General features: G+C 35.4%; 1 protein-coding gene across 12 annotated transcripts in view; it reads left to right on the top strand.

Moving 5' to 3' along the window:
• LOC123308048 (transient receptor potential cation channel trpm) overlaps positions 1-22,904 on the top strand; it is a 285,453-nt gene that overhangs the window by 68,095 nt on the left and 194,454 nt on the right. For 8 of the 12 annotated variants that reach the window (XM_044890584.1, XM_044890574.1, XM_044890579.1 and 5 more), the window contains one exon: positions 21,879-21,959. The exons of 3 other annotated variants lie outside the window; for them this stretch is intronic. In XM_044890584.1, the coding sequence (XP_044746519.1) occupies positions 21,879-21,959 (81 nt within the window). Of the gene's footprint in view, positions 1-1,334; positions 1,558-21,878; positions 21,960-22,904 lie in introns of those variants that run through there. One more of the 12 variants, XM_044890578.1, reaches the window with a different exon arrangement.

A 22,904-nucleotide genomic window follows, 5' to 3' on the forward strand; every position in this document is an offset into this window, starting at 1 on the left:
CCATTCGGACGTACCTCTCAGGGTAACTGGGGGAATTTTTTCTTTTCTCTCCACTGGAGTGGTTTTCTCTTGGGCTGGGGTTTCCAAGACTTTTTTTTTGTTTGAGTCTTCATTGGACGAGGAGCTATCCTTTCTCACTCTTTTGGCGGGTGGGGAAATTTTGTTTTGAGGGGTTTTGACCACCTTCATCTTCTGTTTTTGAATTGGTAAGGTCACTTCTTGGACATTTTTCAAAATAATGTTCTTTTTGAGTGCTTTGGAGTAAGGACTTTCCTTATTTCCCTCCTGCAACTCGAGCCTCTCCCTGAGATTTTTAATCTCAGCAACTAAGCTAGATACGCATCTATCTAGCTCATTCACCCTCGCTTTCAAACTTGCGTTCTCCTCTCTCAAAATATCGTGTTCGGACACGACATTAGCGATTTCTGGCGCGTCTTCTTCCATTACGGAATCGCAGTCCGAATGGTCAGACATTTTAAAATCTAATTAATAATTACTTTGCTACTCAAAGAAATTGGAAATAAAATTTTTCAAGACAAAAAAGAAAAATGTATCTCATGCATAAAAACAAAACGACTCATCAAAAATTCTCTACGCTATGAGAAAAATCAGAAAAAGATACGAAAAATAAGCTCACCTGATGTTTTCTGCAGTACCAACGAGAAAAAAAAATCCTCTGGACACTTAGGATAAACACCAACTTTGAGAATTTTAACGAATTAAAATTCCGATAACAAATATAGAACCTACACAAACTTCACAGACGGAATCAAATATTCCGTAGCTTTGTTAGTGGGCACTTTCACCTCCGCTTTCACTTTTACGGCACTGTGACACTTCGACTTTCTCGTCCGCTTTCTCTTTTATAGCACTAGGAGCACTGTAGCACGTCTTCTCTTGTCAAGCGAATGACTCGAACTCCAAAATTGAAAGGTTAGGTTAGGTGGCACTTGATGAGTCGAGATATGGACAGTCTGTGCCCTTATTTACTCCGCCTCTTCTACTGCACCCTTGAAAGTCTCAAACATAGGTGTTATCGTCCATGTTGAGAACACATGCATTTACATGAAACACTTTTTAACAAGCCCAATATGTATGTACCTATATTATCCAATAAATTTATAACGATCTAGATAATAGAATCGATCCTAACCGGAATAGTTGATAGGAAGGAAGTTCTGATTGTGTTGCCATCTGTCCAAATCAATTTTACGGAAAGGCTTATCCCTCCTCGATCTCGTGTCACATTTCACCACTTGAATACCACTTCAATGCCTGCAATCTCAAAGTGATTCCTATCAATTGGCGGTTGTAATCAGTAGAGTATGTGTCGAGATTCGAGAGAATCAGTTTTCATTGAGACGTCGAAATGTTTTATACTGTGTGTGAATTTAACTTTTCCGATATAATGAAACAATTTTGATTTGAAGTTTCGAGTTTAATACGCGTTATAGATCGCGCCTTTGGAGCTTCTGCTAGCTTCATTCCACGTCCATGAGATATGAAAAATCATCAGGTTATCCTGAATTCAACGAAAATGGCATTTTCTTCATTCAGGTAAGGTCGAACTTTTTACAATAGCGCCCAGCCATTCCCTCGGGAGTAGAGGTAGGAAATATGTTATTCCGAAATGACATTTGGAGAAACTGAAAATACCTGGATTTTCATCCTCTGAACGTCAGTTTTGAACGAGGTGAATTTTATCTGGAATCAGGTGGATAGATAAAAAATATTTCGATATTATGCTGCGGTTTTGTTGTCATTAGATCGAGTATTCGGAATCTCTTTTTCCATCTGCAATTATACAATTAAAGAAGCTTATACCATGGTACTTTCTCGCCATCCATAAAAGACGTAGGGGGTGAAAGACTACCAGAATGTGGGGTGTTGCCAGAACACTTGAACGATCAGTAGAAGTTGCGAAAATTACAATAGTTTCCACTATCGTCGAAAAGATGGCAGCACTTTACGAACGTCTTTTTCAATTGCACCAGGTTTCGAATTGTAAATACTGGCGTGACTTTTCGAGAAATTTTTTTATGTGGAAGTTCATCAAAAAAATCCTTTCACCTAGGAAAGTAAATAACATGAATGAACATTTGTTCTTCGATAAAATAATATTTCTATATTTTTTTCCGTTAGACGAATAGAAATATTTTTGGCTTTCCGAGATGACGAACTGATTGATTTGAATTATAATAAATACCCGATATAATTCAGTGGTTTGTAACGTAAGATATACTTTTTCGCATTTGGAACTGAACAATGAAACGGTGTAGATCCTTCTTAAGAGAAAATTCACGTTTCCAGATGCAAGTATAAATGAATACTATACGCGGATAAATAACAACCATATCCTATTGAAATAAATCAGCTGGTTTTGATATTCCTGAACCTCGCTTGAGTCGATTGATTTGTAGACTGTTGACTGTCAATTAAGTTTAAGGAATTGGAGTGTATTGTTATACAACATTCCAGGTGGAGACTTATTGAATCCGGAATATGTATTGTTAGTCCACTCCAAGCGAGATTGAAAAAGGAATTGATTCCTAAAAAAGAGTTTTATTGTACTAATTGATTCATCAGTGACCCAATAAAACCAAGTTTTCTAACTCAGAGATGGCGAGCTTAATATTTGATGGTCAAAATTGGTCCTATGAAGGACTGTTTGTATGTTATACAGGGTTTGTGGGGTTAAAAAAAAACAAAATATTTTATCACCAGAAATTGAAAATCGACGGGTTTCAGTGTTTTCATTTCGAGTTATTAGTTGATATTAATTAATATTAATTTTATTCCACCCTCATGGCCAAACTCTTTATCGCCCAGGAAAAGTAACAGGCACCTGTAATGAAGTTGTTATGATGTCGAATGAGAGCAAGTAGGTACGTGTTCATAGGTACGCCTCGGTTTTATAAAAAACCATATAATACTGATAAGGTATACGAGGGTATATTGAAAAATTCTTAGCCTACTATAGAACCAAACAAAATTTCAATGTCAAAATATCCTCTTAATTGGATACATTTATTACAGTGAACCTGCAACGTCTCTAGACCTTGCAAAAAAAAAAATGATTTTTCTTGCTCTGCAAACCAGACCTCCATAGCTTTTATAACCTTCTCGTTGGAAGAAAATCGACGACCTTTTAACCTTTTTTTCAGTTGAGGAAAGAGATGATAGTCGGATGGAGCCAAATCTTGTGAATAAGGGAGGTGTTCTAGTAATTCAAACCCTAAATCACGAATTTTTTGCATGGCAACATGAGATTTGTGTGCAGGACCGTTGTCCTGCAAAAACAGAACACCTTTGGATAGCTTTCCGCGTCTTTTCTCTTTAATTATTTCTCGTAGAGTGGTCAGTAATGACGAATAGTAATCTCCGGTTATTGTTCTACCCTTATCCAAAAAAATCAATCATGATTTCTCCATGGCAATCCCAAGAAACTGAAGCTAGAACTTTTCCAGCAGATTTTTGGACACGAATCTTCTTAGGTCTTGGAGAAACAGGTGTCCAGTATATCTTTGCTTCGTTAGATAGGTGATTTGAAGGCAATTTCAGCAGTGTGCCTCACCTTGGGAAAGTTCAACGGTTAATGAGTTATTGGAATTCTCATGAAACAAGTGTCAAAAAGGTGTCGCACTTCTTTTGATATTTTTTCTGCGGAGGTATTTCTGAACAAATTTTTTACCATTGAAAATTTTTCCATTATGTAGTATTATAGCAATATTTGCTGTTTGGACCTAAAATGTACAGGATGTTTATGAATATCATGCATTTTGCCAAACCGAATTTTTTAAAACTCAAGATCTTCAAATTGAAAATTATATTTTCATCTGCTTCAGTTGATTCTATGTAGAAAAGAAGGGAAGGTTGCTAAAGAGTCATTTCGAACAGCTTGATTGATGTTTTGTGATTCCCAGAAAGCACTGAAGAAAACTAAAATTCTAATGAAATATCGAAATTATTTATCGAAACATTAATAAAATTCTTTCCGGAAGTCATAGTGTAAGCAGTTCAAAATGGCTGTAAACCCTCATTCTAAGTCTTTCTTTGATCATCATCTTTGATTTTGAAATTCGATGAACTCGATTTTTCCAACTCGATGATCTGCTCATAAACACCCTATACATTTAAGATCCAAACAGCGGAAGTGTTATAAAAGATACTCCATAATAACAAAAAAACGAAAATGGTACACATTTTCTGAAGAAATTATCCTCAGCAGAAATATTCAAAAATGTTTTCACCATTTTCTTCAAAAGAATCCCAATAAGCCATAAACCGTTGACTCTTTACCCAAGGTATGACTTACGGCTGGTTTCATAATCAAACCTAAAGCCGCTTTAACTTTAAAGCTTCCATTAACCCTACTAAAAATGACAGTAAAGGAAGCTTCAAGCATAAAGTGACTTTAAATTTGATTATGAAACCGGACGTTACTGTTCAAATTGCTATTAAATCAACTACCTGACGATGGATTCGTGGGTATTGGGTATGTATTTGAAATAATTAGTTGTAATCGGTTGTAATAAATATATTGAAGCATTCTACTAAGTTGATAGAGTGGAGGAAATGAAATCCACTTCAGAAAACGTCTGCCTCCAAACTAAAATGTGTTATGGAGTGTTATGGAAATTGCAAGACTTGTGGAGGCGAGATTATACAGTAATAGATAATAAAATAGGAATTGAAATAAAACAAAATAGGATAATCCTATTTGCACATTGGCTATAAAGTATTTGGAATGTGAATTCTTTTCTTCCATAACATGATGTATTTAATTCAACACTGAACCACAAATAACCCTTCTAGTCTCAGCTCCTGCAGCCCCGATGAAATTCACGAAAGCAACCTTGCTTCATAAACATTTCCGTTGAGATTTGTTAGGCCCCGAGGAAACGTCAGTTCCAGTTAGTTTGACCGATTCTGAGACCAAGGTTCAAGCTTCATGCTTCATTATGTATGAGATTGTATGAAAAATTGCGCTGGAAGCTGAAATGTGTATGAATATCCCGTAACGGATCCAAAATAATCCCTTCGCGACTGCAGATGATATGCACAGCTCGAGGACTGGAGTGGAGAGAAGGCAAATCCATTTTTCGTGAACTACTCAAGAGAAACCATACAGTACGAGAATAAAATAAATGTTAGAAATTTTGAACATCATACTTTGTTCATTTTCATTCCGGCTGTTTGTAGAACCGATGAACATTTTGACAGCTGTTCTTCATTTATTTCCTGAGTTGACCCACCCTACCTTTTCTTGTGGAAGTCACATAAGAATTCATTGCTGATTTCCACTACTATAGTATCATCGGCTTGTAGAATAACACCTTCAAATGTGTGTTTTTACAAACTTCAGGACTCCTCCAACAATGAGGACCAATTCTGTGGGATTGGTCCAAATTCTGCTCCAAATTCGAAAATAACCCAAAATGATGTCGCTCTCTTTCTCAGGAATAAGCACGCGAAATAATATTTTACGAAGATACATAATATACAGAATATAAAGTCTTGAACTGTATATACAGGATACAGGGTGTATTTGAAGGTGAGGATTTTTTTCAACAGAAGGTAGAACTGATCAAAATGAAGCGTTTCACCAAAAATCACCTATACAAAACTTTCAAAATGACAAAGTGGAAAAAAATTGAAAAGGACTACTAAAATACATAGATTCTGATACGACCCTAGACCGCTGAATTATCGCAAAGCAGTGGGAAAAAACTTATCTCCTGATTCGACCATCTGGTTTCGTTTAAGACATTGGCTCGTTCGATATTTACGTGGTAATGAAAAGGGAAACTTAGCATTGCCGAATTGTTCTCATTACTTTTCAATAACTTACACTATTTTATGAAATGGCTCATTTCGATACCAACTGACAGAACAGACTTAGGACACAAGTGTAAAAAATAAAATAATACTTCAAAATCTCATCAATAAATTCGTCTGAACTATTCACGAATTTTATAACAATGGTCATCACAATCTTCTCGTTCGAACATTCCAACAATCGTCATAAAAATGGGATGAAATGGGGAAACATCATAGCACTTTTTCAAGACAACTAACTTAAGCACTTTCAAGAAACTGCCTCGATTGTCACCCTAATTGCACGATGCAACAATTATGATTCTCTCAAAAGTGACCTGATGAACTTGGTACTGAACCATTCATTGTCAAGACATATGTTCATGTTTTGTCTCGTCTTGGCGATGCCGGAGTCACCTTCCACAGTCCCGTTCTTGAAATTCAATGAAATTTTGTCGAACTTGTAGGGGTTTTACCTCAGCCATCTTGGATATTTTATGTCGACAATTTTTGATTGAACGACTTATTTTGATGAGTTCTACCTTCTAACCAAGCCTCACCTTTGAAAACATCCTGTATAGTTTAGCGGTACCGAGCTTCTTGATGTTAAAAGAAACCCTTTTTTTTCACTGTTGCTATATGCCATATAGGCATACAACAAAAACAACAAAATTCCCCTCATAATAACCACAGATAACAAGCTGAATCGATGACATTACACATTTATGGATTTTTTCAACGTTAGTCCTTCTTCTGTTTGTGACAAAAAGAACTATTTTCTCAGAATTCACATAGTGTAGATCCATTATCAAAACAGAAATTCATCAAAGTCTTAATTTTTTTAAATGGCAGCCCGTATTTTTTTTTCTCTTCATTAATTAAAAATTTTTTGTTCGCTTTTAGTTGTTTTAAATAATGAGCAGAAGCAAAATATGGGTTGCCATTTAAAAAAATTAAGATTTTGATGAATTTCTGTTTTGATAATGGATCTACGTTTTCGTGGACCCTGTATATAACATGGTTATTTACAAAAAAAATTTCAGTGTATCATTTATTCACTAGACACAGTCCAAATTTGAATCAATTACATAGAATAGGGTCGAAGCTATAGTCCTTTATGAAAGTACCTCAATGTGTCAAAATATTAATAAAAAGTCAAATTTCGCGAAAACCGTTGAAAATTCAGACATAGTTATATTATCAAACTTATATTCAAATTTAACAGGGAATTCAAAATGTGAAAATATATGTGTTCCATTTAAAATAACGAAGTTAATAGCTGTTCAGAATAAACGAAACACTTTGTATAGTTCTCTTTTTTGTAAAGTTAATAGAATTAGAGTAATCGACTGCTGCCCCATGGCGCGGACACCCTGTATAAATAAAAATTGAATTCAACGGTTCGTAACAGTATTTACTTACCTACCTTCCATTTTTTATATTATAATAGCATACCTACTTGCTTTCAGAAACGATTTTCTCTAAATTGGTTATACTTGAAGATACTTGAAAATTCCAAGAGTTCAAAAAGTTTGCGAATAAAACGAGTGATGTATTTTAAGTTTTGGAATATATCACTGGCTAGCGTGAAAAAACCTTGGGGAGATAAAACGACCAGCTGTGAGGATGCTGTACAGTGGAATAAACCGTTTTCATTTAATCAGTTCCAGTATTCCAACAGAATGGCAGAATAAAAAATACTTACCTAGTGAATTCCGACTATTTCCTGTTGAAACTATCCGATAAACAAGCCCTAACTGAATGCTGTTCGAACAATTTAATCTGAACGAAATTGGAGTGCACCTTGCTGAATGGGTATTGTTAGTTAAAATTTCCGGCAGAGCGATATTCAATGAGGAATAATGGAAAAACGATCAGACGAATTCCTGTTGGTTTGGGAGAATGTCACGTGGATAAATTGTGTTCGTAATTCAGCCGCTCGATCAACGAGTTTCATGACAGGGGTGGAGAGTTTCCATCTTCTGAGAAAGTGTTCGTGTTGGGTGTTATATTGTTGAGTCTGAGCTAAAGTTCATCCAATTACCAGATATTCGGTAAGGGCGGCTACCTTAGAAGCTCATGCGAATGGAAACATCTTTAATTTGGAGGCGAGCAACCAATTAAGTCGTCTGGAGGTCTCGTCAGCGTAGAGATAAAGGATAAAAGTTCATGTGTGTGCATGAAGTTTGCCCAGCACTTCGATTTTCGAAAAAAAAAATGTGCTGAATTGTGCTGCCTTGTGCCGTGGAGATTTGTTGTTAATTCCATACGGTTATCAAGATATTCCACAAAATGTATCGAATGGGCCAGCCCAGCACGACAAATGGGTTTTTACGACTGAGATAGATTGTGCTGCTTGTGATAGCATGCACTGAGTTGTGCCGTTCGAATTTTCGAGATTTCCTCACATTTCACGGAAAATCGAAAATGAAGAAAAAAGTTAACCCAGCAATTCTGTTTTCTGTTCCTAAAAAAAAGTGGAATGATTTGTGCTACATTGGTGCCTAATTTTTCCGTGAATATTTTCTCGAAAATTCGTCGAGTTTTCTGAAAATTAGAAAAGTGAAAAATAAGCTAGCTATTTGTTATTCATATAACAGCAACTCAAAAGTCAATGAGTTTATCTCCTAGTTCCCTTATTATTTCTTTTCTGTCTGGTACAGGAATTCATTTATCAGTAGCATCCATTTCTATATTTTCAAAACTTGGTGAATCCCATAAAACATCAATGGAGCAATATTCATTTCATTTCACTCATTTAAAGCAGATAGAACTACAAACCCTAAAGGTTACCCCACTCAAGAGGAAGGTTACGTGGTTAACACTGTGTGACCTCATAGAAACGTCATATTCTCCATCGTTAAGATGTGGTAACCCAAGTAACCACAATTAAACCATAGTTAATCCCCACTACCGCCATAATTCACCGCAAGTTACGTATGCCGCGTCCAAAAGCCTCTGAACGTATAGTTAGAAGAAGAAATATTGATATCCCTCGACAGACCAGACCCAGCTCAATATTTGGTCACAAAATCAAATAAAAAATTGAAATAAACGATTGGCACCTGCGTAAATTCTTGCACTAATTTGTCAGGAGCAAATCAAGTAGAAAAAATTGTTTCCTAACAATGAACTGAAAAGAAGAACTTTATAATTATATATAGTAACGTTTCGGAGTCTATATCAGATTCCTTCATCAGAAAATTATTACGAATTTCATCGCAAGCAGCACTTATTCGATCTAATAATTGTCAAGATATCTGTTTCATTGAACTTGTTCTTCAAATATCCCCAAAGAAAGAAATGAAGGGGTGTCAAATCAGGGGATCAAGCAGGCCAATGTTGGGTTCCTCCCCTTCCAATCTTTCCGTCCTCATATTCTCTATTAGTAAACTTTCTGAAAGTTTTTAACTATTTAACTTGATAAAGGGACCTGCGATACTGATAAATACTTTTTTTGTGCATGAATATGATGGATGTTTCAATAACAAAGAGTAATAAGACCAAAATCTTTATAGATGATGGCAATAATGGAATCAATAAAGAATTTAAAAAAAAACATTTATCATATTCCAATGTTCAATTATTACCCCCATTGAAAGGGCGAATGAGGTATAAACAAATCCGGAAAAGTACTTGAGGTCCAAGTTGACTATAAAAAGTGGTTCATTTTGAAGATATCTAGTTGAAATATTTTTTTTTATGATAGCGTAGTTTTTATTTCTACCTTTGTCCATCATCGATAATGAAGCTTATTATCACTGTAAATGACAATTCTGAATAACCAGTTATACTATGAATATGAAAAACAGAAGCAAGCTATATTTCGAGAACGAAAAAAGTCAGTTGAACATTTCCAAATCAATGTTTATGCAGTGCTGTTTTTTCAAGAGGCCACAAAACACAAAACAATTGTTCATTAAAAATAATCCACAGATGGGGCATACCACCGATGCATTGAATTTCAGGCAATCGTACATGCAGATAACTAAAATATTAAAATTATGATGAAAAACTACATACAGGGTATTTTTCATGACTTTGAATTTGGATATAGACTCAATGAGTCCGGTACTGAGATTTGTCGAATTTTAATGTTTTGTTTCATTACAACTAACAACTTCAAGTTGATAATAAATTTTCAAATGGATCGAAAACATCAGGAGTTATAGCCAAACGTAAATTCTAGAAATTTTAGAAAACCCCCTGTATATCGGAAACATTACCTAAGATGCCCTCTATTTACGGTTTTCGTTTGTCCGTTTACTCGTGAAACACCCTGTATAAAAAAGAGAAAAATATTCCAATTCCGGTCCTAATTTTTTTTCAATAGCAATATTTTTGAACGATGGCGGTCGAAAAGGGTAACACAATTGTAAAATTTCAAATTAATTTATTAAAACTATGAAATCTCATTCAACATCTTATTATCACTCTGTGTATCCCAAACGAAGGATCTTAGGCAATGAAAACCTGTTGATATAATACAGGGTGATTCATAACTATTGGGACATAGGCTAAGGGCAGATTGTTTGGACCAAAATATGGCGATAGGACCAAATATACCTCAATAAAATATTGCTGTGGAAAAAGATAGAGGAAGATAAAGTTGATTTTTTTATAAGGGGACAGAATAATGTTTTCTTCGAAGGTCGGAAGTCCTTTATTGAAAGAATTAGAAAAGGCATAGAAGTCGGAGGAGGCCACGTAGAACATTTGATTTAAGTTTATTTTTTTTATGTTACATTGTTTTTAATTATGCTTTATCGTCGAATTAAATAAATAAAATGAATAAATCGTTACTTCAAATCCCCTTCCCATGCTCCGAACTGTTCAATTGTGTTTTTCTTAAAAACGGATGAAGAAATATACAATGAAATTATTGGCAAAAAACGAATAAAAAAATCATTTTTAACGCCCTCTCTCTTTTTCCACAGGAATATTTTATTTAGGTATATTTGGTCCTATCGTCATATTTTGGTCCAAACAATCTGCCTTAGCCTATATCCCAATAGTTATGAATCACCCTGTATAATATAAACTTACCTCGACAGTATCGGCTTATGGTCTCATTTTGTTGCATTCTTCCTGGGGCACCTGTATAGTATCGATTGTCAATCGGATGAAGAATATTTTTCCCATTTATTTCTTGCTGGGCCGATAATGAAATTTTCTGCATTTGTCACAATAACCGTGTCAAGTTGAAGCTTTTGATTGATTTAAACACTTGGTGCAATTATTCCAAGAACAAAAAATGGTAAACTGAAGGAACTTTTTGGCATTGGTAGTTGGTATTATTGTTTTTCGTTTCTTTTTCTGAGTCACTTGGAATTATTAATCAGTTCCAGACAGTTTATGTGGTAAAATTACTTTTTCCCTTTTTTTTGCGTTTGAGTTTCAATGGTTTCCAATAAAAACTTGTGGCAGTTTGATGATAGCTACATATAATTCACGATCAGTCATAATCATAAATGATTTCAAATTTTAGATAATAGTCCCAGTAGTATAATAGTAGTACCTATAGTTCAACGAACGCACGAAATATGCGTTTGCCATTCGTATCTTAGAGTCGTGGAAATTGGCTTTCATTCCGTGTAATTTGAAAAGTATATCAACTTCCTTCTTCGTTAAAATTAGCTGAAAACCAACACCCCAAAGTCTAGTGCTACCCGTCTCTACATTTCGTGTACCTACCCTTTTTGTATTCGTGCCAATCGAACGTTTGCTTTGTTTCAGAGACACGCAGCTTATTTGTTCGAATCGAATAAACGTTTTATCGAGATATCTCATTTATAATATGAATGAGAATGTTTCGAGTTCACCAATGTGAAAAAATTTATTCAAGCCATTGTTTCACAAGGAAAATTTATTTCCAATTTCCACGCACATCAATCGTTAACAACAATATAACGATTAATGATTGAGTATGGCTCTATTGATAATAATTATTCATCATGAATTTAATATTTTCTCAGTGAATTATAGAAACAAATTATTTGATCTATGATGATATTCAGTTTCGAATGACAAGAGTTTCCTCGATGTGAAATATTTATTCGAATATGACACAAATCCAGGAAAAACTGGATCGAACTAACATTAATCGCAAGATCCATTACAGGAGTAGTTCGAAATCTGTAGAATATTATGGCGAAAAAATGTATCCTTATATCAATAGCAATGGATATAAACAACACAACTAGCACAACTGCAAGATTTTTCTCCCAGGAGCGATTTTTCTCCGTGCCTGGATACTCTGACATCTATTTTGTTCAGTGCTGGAATAATATTTTTCTACAAGCGTGCGCGTTCAACCTTTTTCCCGCACGCATTCCAAGTTGCAAAGAGCATTCCCAAAGGGTGCTGGAAAAACGCCTGCTATTTCTTTCCCGCACGCATTTGCGTGCGGGAATGGATTAGCAGGGGTTTTTCCCGCACGCAAATATTATAGAGTAAATTAAATTCTATCGTGTTTCTATGCACAGAACGTCAACGATGAGAAACTCATAGTAACCACATGCAGAATTAGGTCTGTCATTATATATGAATCAATCAAATGAGATATACCTAATCTGTTTCGTGAAATGGATATATTTATATATTTCAAGCGCTTGTAGAAAAAATATTGTTCCTAACTCTTGCGGAAAGTGTCTTGCCCGCACTCAACTGCTTACCCGAACTCTGCTTCGCATCGTTCGGGCAACGGCAGTTTCGTGCGGGCAAGTATCACTTTCCGCACTTGATAGGAAAATAACTATTCTTTATTAAGCACCTCATCTGAATACGATGTTTGTGGTCATTGGAACAACTCGGTATATTTTTACAGGGAAGTAAACGGATAGTTAGAGTAGCAACATTCATGCACGATATTGACAGCCAAAGTAAAAAGGGACGCACAAAATTCGCATCTTCGTTGTTTATTTTTCTCAAATAAGTCCATTTTATATGCAATTTTCCTGTACTTCGCATTGCATCATCTACAAGGGTGGAGGGTAGTTTACTTTCATTGAATGGTCACCCTAACTTTTATTGCGAGAAATGAAAACTTTTTTCTTCTGGGGAGGATCAGGTTAAATGTGTTTTTTTCTCAACATTTTTATTGAAGCAATTAAATGGTTAAACTTATTCAATTCGAGGTTTCCTTTTTAATGTTTTTTAAGGTTAATGACATACACTTTAGGAGTGAGTGACGTTGTTGAAGTTCCTTTTACGTACGGTAGTAAATGACGAATTATTCGAAATAAAATACATGATCATTTGAAGAATAATTCTTTATTCAGTGAATTAAGGGGAAGTTGTTCATACGATTCGAGATCAATACGATCGACATTGGTTGCTTCACGGATGCTACCCCAAATAGGTACGAAAATATGTCACTTCTTTGAGCAATAGCCTGAATTAAGTACTGAGTCAGTTGAAAAGTAGAAATTACCATGTGAGAGGTAATATCAGGATTATGCTATAATTTTCAGTTATTCCTTAATTTCAGCGTAATTTTGGCATACATCGCAATAAAGATCTTTGCAATATACAGGGTGTTCTACACGCTCTATGACAAACTTTGACAGATGGTAGCTGTGATTATTCTGAACATTTTTTTTTATGAACATATATCCGATTCGTTTCTGTTTGGAAGATACAAGCATTTGAAAAATAATATTTTTATGTTCAAATCATAATAATAAATGGAAATTTTTATACAATAAAAATTGTTCAAAATGCCCACCTTCGGCTTGAATGAAAGCTTCACATCGACAAACTAAAGATGCTGTTACTCGGCGGATCAGATTTGGGTAGTTTCGTATTTTGTTTGCTGCATCTTGACTTCTATCAAGTAGTTGTTGCTGAGATTGGATTTCAACATGATAAAGAAGCAGCTTCTTATAATAAGCCATAAATAAAAATCTAAGGGATTTAAATCAGGAGAATGCGATGGCCATTGTATTGGTTCTCCTTGACCTATCCATTTACTCAGCCAACTGACTACTTGTCTCCCTCTACGTGGTAGTTAGTGCACGATCGTGCTGATATTACTGATATTTCCAACAATGTTGAGCTCTAAGTCATCAATGAAGTCAAAAAGGTTGTGCTCCAAAAAATTTTTATACAAATCTGCATTCAAACGATCATTCATAACATGTACTGGCATCAAATCGTTTTTAAAAATTCCATCCCAAACATTTTTACTGAAACGCTGTTGAAATTTTCTTTGTCTAATGGTATATGGATTCTGCAGTGCTCATACATGTTCATTATGATTATTGTTGATACCATCCTTAGTGAAACAACTGTCAAATGAGTAATTAAAAAACCAATATTTTCTGTCGGCCTACTTAATAAAAACATGAAAAAAAAATTTTTTCAAATGCTTGTTACTCCTAAACGAAAACGAATCGGACCTACATTCATCGGAAAAAAAATGTTCAAAAGAAGCACAGCTACCTTCTGTCAAAGTTTGTCATAGAGTTTTTAGAACACGCTGTATAAAGAATGGAATCGCTGATGCCACCCCGTCTTTATTTTTATCGAAATATTTCGAAAAAAAGTCGAAAAATGATTATGAAAACAAGTTTTATTGACACTAAGGTTGAAGTTTTTTCTCATAAAAAAACAACTAAATTGAAAAAAAAAGGCACGGGGTGACATCAAGAGGTCCTTTAACTTCAATAAAAAAAATCAAGTCTTCACGTAAGAAACTGAATGCGTAAATTAGGAACTAAAGTGAATGCCGTTTTTAAATGGAGATTTTTGAGGTATTACTTCCCCTTATGTCTATATTGAGTACCATTAGCCACTCGACATTGTCCCAACCTATAATAAGTTGATGAGTAAAGTAATAAATGTATATGGAGATTTTTGAGGTATTACTTCCCCTCTCTATATTGAGTACCATTAGCCACTTGACATTGTCCCAACCCAAAATAAGTTGATGAGTAAAGTAATAAATGTGTGTTCCTTTGCAGAATTTCCAATGATATTCTTCTGACTTCTTGATATAAGTATTATATTATTAAGTGATCGTCATTGATCTCAAAATATATAAAGAAGTAAAAATTCAATAAGCTTAAACATTCTTCTCGACAATAAAAATTTCATCCACATCTGTCACAAAAAGATCGAGCAATAGGATATCAATTAACGATTGGATATCGATTTGTTTTCAGTTTTAAACATTTAAACAATATCATAGCTACAACGAAAGAATAGATGATCGCTCAACTTCCATTTTATTAATTTTCAATTGCTCTTACATTTTACATATTCTCCATTTTCTTGTGAATTGAAAAAGGTCTTAGTTTAGTTGGATATCTTTTGACACAACAATTCTATCTATGGTTTGGTCACACATCGGCTGAAATCTTTCGAGCTGCCGTTTCCAAGACAACAATTGCCATTTGGATCGCCAACCTTCGGAGGGAGACGGCGTAATAAGAAGAAGAATTCTATCCGAACTAATATTCAAAATAAAATTTCAAAATAAAAAATTAGCCGATTTGTATTCTTCACCCAAACTTGCTTTGCGTAATCATTCTGTTAGAATTTCTGAATCGAATGAATAAGGAAAACAAATATCCTGATTAGGATCTCGTCTTTCTTCTAAACGATTCCACTTCTCGCTTTGACATCCACCTCTGCATTCCTCATTTTTCTCCACTCCTCTTCCCAGTTAGTTAAATTTCAAGAATAACAATGATTTCGAGGGATGTGTTTATTTAAGCTCCTATTCATGGAATCTAGAACATGAAAGTTCACTTGATATATTTTTTGTCATACACTAATTGGTATTTGTCAGAAATATAATAAAGAAAAATCTTCCCAATTACATTTCCCGGAATATGAATGGAGCATTTAATGAAGACATACATTTCATTGTTTAGATTAAGGGTTGCTAGATGATATATATATATATATATCCGGGTTCATAGCGTCCTACGCCTTCCGGTTCCTAATCTCCAAGCCTTTCTATCTTGCCAGTCCCCTGGATGTAGATTTCTTTCGGACATAGCCTTTTCTATTCCCTCAAACCACGTTTTTTTGGGCCTTCCTCTCTTTCTTCTTTCTGGTGGTGTCCATTTCAGTATCATCTTTGGTAGGCGCTCGTCGCACATTCTTTCCACATGCCCGTACCAAATCAGCTGTCTTCTCTGGATTTCATCTATGATGGTTCTTTCAACTTGCATTATATTTCTGATCGTTTCATTTCTCACTTTGTCCATTTTGGATTTTCCTGCAGATCGTCGCCAGAAATCCATCTCAAGGGCCAAAAGTCGACGTTCCACACCCTTAGTCAATTGCCACGTCTCACAGCCGTATAGCACTATACCCTCAAAGATGGAATTATATATTTGATGTTTTTTCTCCCGCGAAATGTTTTTGGACCACAATATTGAGTTCAAACATCCAATGACCCTTCTACCCTTCAATATTCTCAGCCCAATCTCAGTTTCTGTTCGGCCGGTGTGATCAATTTGAGCACCCAGGTAAGTATATTCACTACATGTTCCAATTTCTATGTTGTCTTCCAAGTGTAAACTATCTGCTTTCTGCCCAATGCATAAACGTTTTATTCACAGACAGTCCCCACTTTTCGTATTCGGCGAAGAGTCTTGTTGCCATAAATTCTAAGTCTTCCTTGTCTTGGGCCACTACCACCTGATCGTCTGCGAAATGAAGAGTGTACAAAGTTTTTATATCGTTAAGTTGTATTCCCATACCACTGCAAGATTTTCTCCATTTCCGTAGCGTTTCGTTCAGATATATTTTGAACAACGTGGTGGACAGACAGCATCCCTGTCGTAAGCCTTTTGATATTGGAAAACTTTCGGACATACTCTTACCTAGCTTTATTCGAGATGTTGCCTGATTATAGAGCTGTTTGATGGCTTGTATGACTGTGTTATTTATTGAGGACATTTCTAATACTTGCCAGAGCTTTTGGGTAGGGACATTGTCGTAGGCTTTTGTTAGATCGACAAAAAGCAGGTGGACCTCCCTGTTTGTAGCCAGTTTCCTTTCATTTAGTTGAACCAAACTGAAAATATGATCTACACATGATCGTCCTGTGCGGAAACCTGCCTGCTCTTCTATTTCGTGTGATGCGTATTCTTGCTCGACTATACTTCGGAGGATTCGACCATACAGTTTACTGTTGCTAGATGAACGGAGGAAAAAATCAGCGAAAATTGGATGTTTGCTCCGACTTATGCGCTGAAGAAAATGATTACTTATCCGGAAGCATTTCGTGAAGAAATGTGGGGTCAGATAAGCACATCTTCTGAGATATGGGGTATCAGATGGGAACTTTCTTTACGTTTTCTTTGATAATATTGAAAGGACGAGAAATATTTCGTTGAAATTTTCAATATGTTGTATGGAGTGTCCTCCATATTCAATAAAATAAAAAACTTTATTAACGGCATACAGGACTAGGAAACGAAACAATGCTTCAAGTTTCTTACATTCGTCGTGACATTTCGCGAATGTGACAAAACGGGGGTTGATTTTGAATAGTCATGAGGGGTTGTGCGATACCTCATGTTGAAGATCTTATCGAGTACTATCTGATACTGACATTTTTCTTCAAGATTTCCATCGATACCGAAATGACAGGTAAAATAGCTGAAGAGTACTTACTTTTGAGATCAGTTTATTAAATGTTGGAAATGGACACCATTCGCTTTCATGCAGTAAAATAAGTTTTACTGAAAACGTTCACGTACATTACTGAAGGTTTCTGGTGTAATTTGACGCCATTCATAAATGATCCGAGTTCGCAAATCATCCAGTGACTCAGGCTGGGTAGCGTAAATCTTGGATTTCAGGTGAATCCATAGAAAAAAGTCGAATGGAGCCAGATCAGGTGATCAGGGTGGCCACACCATATATCGCCTTCTTCCAATCCAGGCGTGAGGAAAATTTCCATCGAAGAACTGACGCGGTGGTTGAACGAAATGAGGTGGTGCGCCATCTTATTGAAAAATCATCGTTTGATGGTCTTCTGCAATACTTGCACGAGGGCTGGATAAATAGCGTTTTCCAATAAATCTAAATAATTTGGCCTGTGAGGTTACCAGGTATAAAAAGGTCGATTATGTTATTTCCATAAATACCTACCCGCCCAAACATTTAATATTTGGGGAAGCTGAGTATGCACCTCACGAAATAATCTTGGATTTTCATCTGACCAATACCGACAGTGATGCCGGTTTACAATGCTGTTAAGGTGAAATGAACACTCGTCCGAAAAACAGATATCGAACATGAAGTTTTGATTACCGTTAATCATTTAACTGATCACTTCACAAAAATGGAGTCGGCGATCGGGATCGTCCGCATTCAGTTCCTGAACCAATCTATCTGATAAAGATGGACTTTATAAATTGTTTAAGGGTTCTCGTAATTGTTGTGCGTGAAACACCAGATACATCGGACAATTTCCTATTACTAAAGATCGGATCCATTGCTACATGACCAAGACAGCACGTCCCCCGCTTCGCCTCTTTCATGCACCCTCTTTTTATTTCCGACTGAACCAGTAGCGTCAAATTTGGCAACCAGTTGCACAACGTGAGCAGCGAATACATTTCGTGAGTCATTTCAAAGTCAGAAAATCGAGGTGTTAAGGTTTCGTTGGACTACCCTGTATAGGCTAATGTCATCATTGTTTACATTACCTTTTAAAACTACTTAACTTTTCGCAGGATGCAAATTTACAGCTACAAACCTCATTCTTTAAGGGGTTGTCGAAAAAAATTGACGCATTTTTAGACATTTTTTTCATATTTGGGTAGACTTCTTGTAGTATGCACGCTCTGTACTGTTATTCTGGCTAAATTAATATTGAAATTTTTCTGTCTGAGCATTTATCGGCCTTTGTAAAATGTTATCTGTTGAATCCTTGCATTTTATCAACTGAGACGTGAAAAGGTTCCTATTTTTTACACCCCATACCCAAGATGGAGTGTATATTTGACCCCATATTACTTTGGAATGTTATTTTTCACGGACAAGGACCTCCTGCATTTTTGTCGTAAGTTTAGTAAACAACCTGTATGGCATAAAGATGTATGAACAAAACGCTTATTTGATAACAATAAAGTGAAAACATAACAAGCCATTCTTGTGAATGAACGTCAGATCAGATGAACCTGAAAAAGGGGGAAAAATAACATTTTCATTAGTCCTGTATCAAAGAGATCTATTTGAACCCTACTCAAAAATCGAATGTCTGAAATATCATATTTCAAGTGAAGTTGTATTATTCGTGTTAGTCCCATACCCATATCTGGTAGAAGTAAATAGAAATGGCTCACAGACGATAAAGATGTTTTATAAATAGATACCCCCCAATGCCCTTTTAGAATACACTCTTAGTTATATGCTACAATGAAGAATGATATCGCTTTAGTTCCTTATTTCCAACAGTACTGCACTGCATCGTGCTCGAAAAAACAGTATAACTCCTCTTGAAGTGTTGAACCCTTTATACAATAATACATAAATTTTGTGGAAAAGTAGGAGAAATTCGTTACATTTATCGAATGTCACTCGATAACGTTTTTTCAAATTGTGCACTCAATCTGATTTTGAGGGTTCCAAAAAGAGGAATGAAACATAAAAAATCATATAAGTATCTCGAATTGGTCTACCTGGATTCCTGGAACTATGAATTGGTGTTTTTTCAACGTTACTCGAAAATGTCTTTTTAGTATAGGCTTTTTCAACAAGAGGTACCGGCTTTTGGTAGTATATCACATCAACTCCTCACTGTCATCGAACCATAGCACCCTATTATAAATATAATTTTTCAATATCTGGTACCTCTTATTGAAAAACCGCATAGGTACATAGTCTCGTTAAAGCTGGGTCCATAAGTAATGAAAATTTCGAATCGATTCCACCGATTTCATATACAGATTGACTCAGTAATTATCTTGCGTCGAAAAGCTTTTTTGGATTTTTGGAAAAAAAACTCACCGATCTTCTTTGGTCTTATAGTATGGGTGTGTGTGTGTGTGTGTGATGAAATCTGTTACTACCTCTTATTTGAGTGCCTAGTTTTTTTCCTGCCCCTTGAGAAACAAGGGACTTCTATTACCCATTTTATATACATATTTCTTCTTCACTGTTATCTTTTCAAGTAGGTACATCTTTGCTGCATAGCTCGATATAACCGATCTATATAAATTACCTGAGTACTTGCGACGGCTCTTATTATCTTGAATGTTTTTGTTCCGATTCATTGCAGCTTCCTATTGGTGAAAATAAGTTAACTGTTCAGTTCAATATAATGACAGTATAATTAATCTTTTATATCCAGGTTAGTCTTTTATCCGATATAAGTAGCAGGTACTTTGCTTCATTTTGTCATTCAATTTCTTGTCCGTCGATTCATATTCTTTTCATTCGTAATCGACTCCTTTGCGAAAGAATTGCTTGACTTTTTTTGTCCTTTCACTTCAATTCTATATATTGTGCTGCAATCACTCATTTCATTTGCGGCTTTGGTACATGACATATGCTGTGGTATGTCTCAATGCTATTCCTGTAGTATCAATGTTGTATTCTTCAGTTTATCAGATATATGTAGTACCTATGTATATTATGAAGTAGTGTCGGAAGTAGTGTATCCTTGTGGAATGCCTGCTTCCGAATACCTGAGCATTGAGTGTTCATCATCTAGTTTGACATCGAAGTTTCTTTTTTTTTCACGTCATTCATGATTTTTCTTCTTATTTCATTGAATATCCCGCAATTATCAGCTTGAAGGCCAAACCTTCTTGCACTTCTTGTCATACTCTAACGAAAACTCTAATAACACAAGTAGTATTATTCCAATGGCCTGTTTATGTTTATTCTGAAATCCTTCTGTTGTATGTTCATGTTCGGTAACTGTTGTTCATTAGTGTATGTTCTTCGGAATCCAGATTTTCGATTAGCATATGTTATATTTTTTTTCCCTTTCTTCATTGAGTCGTTTCATACGTCCTCAACTATTTTTCCTAAGCCAGGTAGAAAACTCATACAACTCATCATTTGGTAAACAGAACTCAATTAGTTACCCTGATCGCTGTGTCTAGAAAGACAGGCACATCCTATAGGATGTATCACTGTTCATTAAAAAACTGAAAGCCATTTTTTATTCAAAAAAACATTCTAGTGAAGCAAAAATTTCAAAAATTACAAAAATTGTGGAAATGGAGCGCCTGCACCTAGGATACAAGAGCGCAGTCTTCACAAGACGTTTCGAAAATATCCAGGAATTTGTCATTTTGCTAGAAAATATGTAACGCCCTTGGAAAAGAAACATTTTCGGACGAAGGTCTGCAGGACATCTTTACCTATTCCAAATATCTCAGAAATCCTTAATTTGTTAGCAATATTTATGAAACACCCTGTGTAATCTGGATATAAAAAATTAAGAAAAGCAATATTTTGTTCAGATTGTATTATGATTCGTTCACAATCTTGTCCTAATCTCCTAAAAAAATTCAATTCAAGTTCGATTCAACGTATCTGAAATACTAACGTAAAAATCTGTCACACTTTCTGAAAAAAAATCTGATGAAATTTTGCACAAAGAATTTGGGTGCTTGTTTCTGGGAACAAGATCATATTCATGTTTTCCAAATATATGTGATTTTCGAATTTTGGGCCGAAAATGGTAACAAACAGTTTGAATTCAGAATTCGTGGTCGAAATCAAGTCTGTTCAGCCGACCGTAATATTCCAAAAAACAAAGCTAGAGACTTTTAAGATATTCACGATAGGTTTAGAGACCGAATACGCTTTTGCATCAGAGGTCCTTCAGCAATATAAATTAAACAATCGCGAAAGTCGCCTTTAAAAATATCCTTTCACATTTTCACACACCACAATTTATAGGTATGTCATTCCATATGCCAAGTAATAATTTATTTTAACTCATCGGCTCAACATAAATAAATAATAATTTTTGTTTGAAGAAATTAGCCTTAATTTTCATTCTCGACTAATTTCTGCTAAAAACTTATTCTTTTTCCATTATTCCACAAAAACGATTTTATTTTCTAATATTTCAGCGAAATCGTCATGGTCTGTTTGATTCTTTATTGAACTCGTTATCGACTTTTTTATGGCCAGTTGCAACACCGTTCTCATCAGTAAGTTGAAAATATTTTTCTGTTGTATATCGTTGTCTAACACGTAATAAATGAAAGTAGCTGGGCTATTACTAAAATTTCTGATGTTTCCCTTCATCTTCCACTTCGTTTTATAGGATGGGTCTTCACTTCACAATCAGTTCTTCAGCTAACTCTCAGTATATTTTGTATCTACTAATTTTGGTGTTGTGTATTATTGATCTGATTTAAATGGATGCCTTGTAGGAATATATCATCATTGCTTTTTTATATTGTGAATAATTTATCATGGATGTGTTTGTTTTCTTTTTTGCAAGAGAAGATACTGAAATAGCCAGCGAAAAATTCGATTGCTAGCATTGGTGCAGCACGATGGTTTATGGAACTCATTCATATTGAATATAATATTGTGAGTACCCTTTGAGAAGGAAGGTTTAACAAGCCAAAAAAATAAAACGGTTTGTAGAGTATGCGCTAGCTTCAATAGTCAGTAGGATATATTCATTCATATTATCCTGATTCTCCATAGGTACCGAAGTACCCCTCAGAAGCTCTGTGGCTTGCAAGAGTTCGGAGAATCAGTTGTGTTCAGTGTAGGCTTTGTAACTGTGTCCTTACGCCACCTTAGGCACAGCACTGGTAATTCGAACCCTACAGTGAATGGTGAACCGTACCGGTATGGACTAGAAAATTCCTTCTCTAGCCCGGGATCGAACTCAATACCTTGCGGTTGCGAAATACAGAGCCGACGCTTCTAACCACCAAGCTACGGACGCTTGTTGGTTATATCACCTCCAGAATCAAAGTAAAGAAGAACAGATGTGTCAGGACTAATACAAATAAATGTACATTTGTTACATTTCCTGGAAAGCTAGAATTGAGTATCCGAAAAGTATCCAAAATAAACTTTACCGTCTTCATCTATTGATCAAGAACAGCACAGAGAAGACCGTAGGACCACAATGA

Source organism: Coccinella septempunctata, chromosome 2, assembly GCF_907165205.1.
Source record: "Coccinella septempunctata chromosome 2, icCocSept1.1, whole genome shotgun sequence".
Classification (NCBI taxonomy): domain Eukaryota; kingdom Metazoa; phylum Arthropoda; class Insecta; order Coleoptera; family Coccinellidae; genus Coccinella; species Coccinella septempunctata.